Source organism: Sinocyclocheilus anshuiensis, unplaced genomic scaffold, assembly GCF_001515605.1.
Source record: "Sinocyclocheilus anshuiensis isolate Anshui unplaced genomic scaffold, SAMN03320099.WGS_v1.1 scaffold2443, whole genome shotgun sequence".
Classification (NCBI taxonomy): Eukaryota; Metazoa; Chordata; class Actinopteri; order Cypriniformes; family Cyprinidae; genus Sinocyclocheilus; species Sinocyclocheilus anshuiensis.
The window spans coordinates 42905-50102 of record NW_015536660.1 but is presented as its reverse complement, the minus strand read 5'-3'; the positions used below and the strand labels follow the sequence as shown (position 1 = coordinate 50102).

The 7198-nt window shown below is 30.1% G+C and overlaps 1 protein-coding gene across 1 annotated transcript in view; it reads left to right on the top strand.

Annotated features, from left to right (window-relative positions):
* LOC107654391 (PDZ and LIM domain protein 5-like) overlaps positions 1–7198 on the top strand; it is a 64857-nt gene that overhangs the window by 54008 nt on the left and 3651 nt on the right. Inside the window, exons 8-9 of the mRNA XM_016441440.1 lie at positions 1899–2079; positions 6819–6891. Coding sequence (XP_016296926.1) covers positions 1899–2079; positions 6819–6891 — 254 coding nt within the window. The remainder of the gene's footprint in view (positions 1–1898; positions 2080–6818; positions 6892–7198) is intronic.

Sequence of the window (7198 nt, the reverse complement as noted above, 5' to 3'; positions counted from 1 at the left end):
CAGAAATCATTCTAATATGCTGATTTGCTGCTCAAGAAACATTTCTGATTATTATCAATGTTGAAAACAGTTATTTTTGAGGAAACCGTGATACTTTGTTTTTTTAATTATTCATAGATGAATCGAAAGTTCAAAAGAACAGCATTTATTAGAAATAGAAATCTTCTGTACCATTATAAATGTCTTTACTGTCACTTTTGATCAATTTAATGCATCCTTGCTCAATAAGAGTGTTAATTTCTTTAAAAAAAAAAAGAAAAAAAAAATGTGTCTGACCTCAAACTTTTGAACGTTAGTGTTACATTTGTTACAGATTTTGTAACGTTGAACACCTACACAAGACCATCATGTTAAAACAACAGAGAGTCAAAGGTTACATTAGTGTGGCGATCACATGCGGCTGTGTGAAGTTTAGTTTGTAGGTAAACGAGCGTCTGATGGATTTGGGCCATGAGCGCTGAGTTGTTTCAGGAGCTCAGACTCCTTCAGCTCGTCTCCAGAGAGCAGGATCCGTTACTCCACAGACTGCCAGACTCCGGCCGAAGCAGCCGTGACATCCAAGCTTAAAGTCTCTGCTTTCTGCATCTGATATCGCCAGTGTCTGTTGTCTTCCCTTCCAGCTAATCATCCGATTTATCAGCCCATCCTCACGTTACCTCAACAGATTCCTCCACATCAGATCCCATCAAAACGGCTGTTTTCACAGTGTCAGGACAGACCAGAGCTCTGATAGCACACCAGTCACATTCAACTTAGGGCTTTGCGTTGTGTGTGCTTTATGAGGAAAAACATTTTATGGTGGTAACAAAGTCATTTTAGTCTAATTGAGTTTATAGTATTATAGTTTTTATTCATATTTTACATTTATATTGTATTTTCCGTTCAGGGTTTTATAAATAAAAAACAGAAATAAAAAATAAAAGCATTAAAATGACATTTTTTTTTTTTTTTTGTTACTTGAAATAAGTTACATGTTAACTGCAATAAAATATAAAATACTAGTTGTCAAGGCAACATTTCTAATTTTCAGTTAATTAAATTTTTCAGTTGATTTAAAGTTAACAACTAATACTAAAACTGAAATATTAATGAAATAATAAAAACTATAAACTACTAAAAATGACAAAAACACACCACAAAGTTACGAAAACTAACTAAAAATTTTAATTAAAACATAAAAATAAGAAATGATTCAAAATATTAATAAAACTTTAATAGCATCTGAATGATACTAAAAACATTTTAATTTTTAAAAGTTTTAGCAATTTTGTTGTGTTTGTCATTTTAGTAGCTTTTTGTTTTTTGTTAAATATAGTTTTTTATTTATTTACTTTTTAGTTATTTAAAATTAAGTTCGTTTTTAATTAAATTTAATAAATGTTAAAATATTAATATATATTAGTTAATAGCTTCCTATATTTGTGGAAACTGTGATGCATTTTATTTTTCAGGATTCACAGATGAACAGAAAGTTCATAAGAACAGCATTTATTTGAATTGAAATCTTTTGTAACATTATAAAAGTCTTTACTGCCGATACTTTACTAATTAATTTAATGCGTCCTTGCGGAATACAAGTATTCGTTTTTTTTTTTTTTTTTTTAATTGATTGACGTCAAACTTTAGAATGGTAGTGTTACATTTGTTACAAATTTTGTAACATTGAACACCTACACAAGACCATCATGTTTCTGAATTAAAATGAGAAATGTTGTCTTAGCTGAAATTACAATAATAATAATAATAATAGTAGTAGTATTTTATTTCAGTTAACATTTTTTTTTTTTGATGGTTTTAGTTACCTGTGATTGTCATCTCATGGAGGTGTCGCTGGATGACACTGAGATGAAGCTGCTCATCTGATGTATTGTGTAGTAATCGTCTCTGGTGTTTGGCAGGGGTCCGTTCCTGGTGGCGATGGGCAGATCGTGGCATAAGGAGGAGTTCACCTGCTCTCACTGCCGCAGTTCTCTGGCAGACGTGGGTTTCGTGGAGGAGCGCGGCTCCGTCTACTGCGAGCGCTGTTACGAGCAGTTTCTGGCCCCGGCCTGCTTCAGATGCCAGCAGAAGGTTCTCGGGGTGAGAGACAGCAACTGATTTGTGCTGTTCACCAAGTCTACTATTGCTTATACTCTGAACCGTAGTTTCAAAAGTTCAGTTTGTCCATCATCCTGCAGCATTTGTAAATGATTCCTCAAATCATGTGTCTCGTTGGACTGTAATTAATTCAAATCAGTGACACTTTTATATATATATATATATATATATATATATATATTATATACCTCCTTTACACAAACAGTCTACTTACACAGTAGGCTACATTTCTGTGTTGCAAACATTAAATAATTTTAATGATTTAAGAAAAGTTTTAAATCCGGATATAGACTCAAAATCAAAACAAGTAATTAATCTTTGGAACTAATGATACGTTTCAAATATAGATTGTATGTGTTACATTATGCCGGTAGGTGGCAAACAGTGACTGTTAAATGTATTTGATGTCTGAATCATTCAAGAGATTCGTTCAAAAACTCTGGACGAAACAAGTCTTCAATTTTTTTTTTTTTAAATAATGTTTTAGCTACGTAATGAATTCATTTAAATTTAATAAATATTTTTAAATAGACTCATTTATAACATTTTAGACATTTCGAAATAGACTCATTTATAACATTAAAACATTTTGTCAGAAAGTCAAATTACATATTTTCTTTGGTTGTCTAAAGTTTGTTTTCGGAGAAGCATAAAAATACATAGGCTAACATATCTGACATCTAACTAATACCATTAGTACTGTTTATAGCCTATTATGTTACTATATGTTTATGAACTATGTATGCATTATGTAGTTCTGCAACCAACCAACCAATGAAAATCAACAACTATTTGAAAATCTGGAATCTGAGGATGCAGAAAAATCCAAATATTGAGAAAATCACCTTTAAAGTTGTCCAAATGAAGTTCTTAGCAATGTATATTTGATATATGTTTTGATATATGTACGGTAGGAAATTTACAAAATATCTTCATGGAACATGATCTTTACATAATATCCTAATGATTTTTGGCATAAAAGAAAAATCGATAATTTTGACCCATACAATGTATTGTTGGCTATTGCTACAAATATACCCCATGCTCCAGGGTCACATATAACACTGATTCTTGAGAAGTGGGACAAAACAGGGTGCAAAATTTAAAAAAAATAAGTCCTTGTACTCAGACAAATGAAACTACTTTTATGTATCTTATGTGTACTAAGCTACTGAGCTATGCTTTGATGCAACCTCCCAACTTTACTTTTTTTTTTATCAAAATGTGCTTTTTAACCTTGGGCTGTGTAATATAATTTCAACTTTATCTTTAACAGCATCAGGATGTTTTTAACATTTCAAAACACATTCTCATGTTAGCAGACAGATTACACTTTCACATGTGACCAACAATTCCTCAACAAATATAAAATATCATAATGAAATCTTATCAAAATATCCATCTGACAGAGTTGACGAAAACCTGAATTTGTACTGAATCTAATACATTCAATCAATCAGTTACTGTATTAAAACAAACACAACAAACAGTGAGTATGTTATTGTTTATAAAAGATTCACATCATTAAAAAACATTTGTATCCATTTTATAGCATATGAATGATTGAACCCCTCTCTGTGGACTCACTGTTTTAGATGTAGTGAGAAGACAATAAGTGTCATGGATTTGATATAATAATGATAAAATTAAATTGAAGAGGATAATTGTGTTAAATACATTTTATTATTAATCCCCCATAACATTTACAATTGAAAATATTTACATTTTTAAACCTATTAGCAGTTACAATTGGACATGTTTTGTCCCGTGTGTGTGTGTGTGAGAGAGAGTGTGTGTGAGAGTGTGCGTGTGTGTGTGCGTGTGAGTGTGTGAGAGTGTGTGTGAGTGTGTGTGAGGAGAGAGTGTGTGTGTATATATATATATATATATATATACTGTATATAATTTATACAATATTTAATTATTTATTAAATATATGAATATACATATTAAATATACAGGAATACTTATATTTAAAACATTGATTTTTATTTTATTTTTATATTTTTATATCCACTGACATTAAAGAGTCAACTATTTAAAAAAATATAAAAAACAAACTAAAAATATATTTATATATTAAATATAAATATTACATATATTTCAAACATTTATTCTATTAATTAGATGCGTGTAAGAGCCACTTTTTGAGTAACATGCTCAAATTAATTTATAAAATGTAGATTACTGAAATATTTATTGAATATATGATATTTGAAATATTGTATAAAAATATATATTATATAAATATTTAAATGTGTGTGCATGTCCCCTTAAATAGTTATAATTGAAATAAATATAATTGTTGTATAAATGCAATTGTATTTTGTTCATCATGAATGATGCTCTTAACTATTGACCTCCATGATTGTTCCCTGTAAAGCTTTATTCTCTTTATTCCCTTCTCTCTGAGAGCGTTGGACTGTGGGAACGGGCTTTAACCGATTTATAGATCTGGGCTGAGTTTCCCAAAAACATTGTAAGCCTAAGTTGATCGTAGGGCCATTGGTTTCAATCTACGATGTACTTAAGTAGCTTACGATTAATTGTCGACCGATATTAGTTTTTTGACTGCCGATGCCGATATCTTGGAAAGCAGGGTGGCCGATATAAAGCCAATATAATTTTATTTATTTTATTTAAAAAATTTGAAATCATTTGAAAATTTATTAAAAATTAAATGTGTTAAATAAACATACTTGTACTTTAGATGACAAAGTATTTTTCACAAATAAATAAATATTTAATAAAAATATAATAAAAAATGAAGTAAACACTGTAACCAACAGGGCACTCAGTATTCTGGGAAGTTTGTGTGCATTGGGAATCGTATTTTTTCAAATAACCGTTCTCTCTGATTATTAGACAGACATTAGATGATCCATATATTAGACAGAACTGAAGGACAACAGCGAACAAGAGGGAGAATGTGCTCAGGCGCTGCCGTTCTTTGCACCGTCAAAATAAAAGTCCCACCTCGAACGCATCGGCCAAATAGGAAAACTTATCGATTGCCTTTCTATTACTAATAATATAAAAGCAATCGTTATAATACTTTTTGTATACATTTTAATTCCTTTGTTTAACCGTTCCATCTGATTATTAGACAGACGTATTAGATGATCCATATATTAGACAGAACTGAAGGACAACAGCGAACAAGAGGGAGAATGTGCTCAGGCGCTGCCGTTCTTTGCACCGTCAAAATAAAAGTCCCACCTCGAACGCATCGGCCAAATAGGAAAACTTATCGACCGATGCCGATATTTAAAAAAATGCCAAATATCGGCCGATATATCGGCCTTGGCGATATATCGGTCGACCACTACTTACGATGCTTTTGGTAAACGCAGCCCTGATCAATATGTCTCGAAATTATTTTTCATCCATGTTTTAAATGCACTGGGATTTCCTAAGGGGTTTGTGAGTTGATGAAAAGTGAAAAATTAAATTAAATGTAAAATGTATATAAATAAATGGGGCTGCACAATTAAAGTAAGCTGATAGTGTAACTTAGTGTGATTATCAAATCAATGGGTGTGATTTTATTAATTAAGTTAATAGTCTGTGAGAGTGAAGCGCAGCACTGTGTTCATTTACACACTAGCAGTGTGTCATTTGAAATGTTAAAAGCTGGAGGGTTTGAAGGTTTGAAAGTGAAAAATGTAAGATATAAATATCAGTATTGTAACTTGTAGTGTAAAATACAACTATTATTATTATTATATTAAATTTGACTGTAGTCCTAAAACACCAGTGTGAATATAACATGGACCCAAGACCCACTGTAAACACCCTTATATAAATATTTTTATATATAAATATTATAAATTATAATAAATACATGTCATTTATTTGTTTTCATTTTTATAATATTTTATATAATATTATAATCATAATTGTATAATATTTAATATTTAAATTCTAAATGAAAACTTTTTATTTATGAATTAAATAAATTTTATTTATTTATTAGAATATTTAATTCAATATTATAATAACAATTTTATAATATAAGCTCAAATATTGATTTTGGATCATTTTTAACCAAAAAAAGTTACGGACTGCAGCTTTAAATAAAGATATTTTTATTTTGAGAAACTTACTTTTACTTCACTACATTCCAAAGCATAATATCACACTTTTTCCTCCTCTACATTTCATAAAAACATATCCTTAATTAAATAATTAAATACATTTAATTTATTTGTTAGAATTTGTACAATATTTAATTCAATATAATAATAATAATTTTATAATATAGTTATGATTTTAATATTTGATGTATTCTAAATAAATGGAAACTAGATATAATATATATAATTAAATAAATATAACTTATTTATTTGAATTTTTATAATATTTTATATAATCATCATTTTATGACTCTTTTTCTCTTTATACAGGCATTGCATTGTATATACTATTCTCTCTTTTATTATATTTTATAATGTTATATTTTATTTGACTAGCTGCATGTCATGTGACCATTAATGACATCTGAAAACTGCAAACATGAATGTGTTGCTGAAATATTGAAATATTAAGCTAAAATCTCAGCGGTTATGTGAAATATTGGGCGTCTGACTGGTTGGGCTGGAGCAGAAGTGTCTGCTGTAGGATGTGACGCTGCTGATGTGATAGTGCTGTGAGTGAGTGATAAAGCTTCAGCAGGAAGAGTTCAGGCTGCGTTCTAATCTGCGCTTCTCGTCTGCTAACAGGAAGTCATCAACGCTCTGAAGCAAACCTGGCATGTGTACTGCTTCCTGTGCACTGCCTGCCAGCAGCCCATCCGCAACAAAAAAAAAAAAAAACTTGCCCCTTTTAGACTTGCACTCTATTCATTTACTAACTGCTTGTTTTCTTTAAAATAAAAATAAAAACTAACACCAGCTTCTCTATTCTTTTTGTATTCTGTCTTTTTCTTTATTATACAAAAAAGCAAAAAAAAAGCCTCTAACACTAGCTTGCTTTATTCTTTTTCTATTCTATAGGCTTTCTTTTTATTTATTATATAATAATAATAATAATAATAAAAAACCCTTGCTACAGTATGTGTACTGCGTTAGGCTAACTGAGACTTACACACACACACACACAC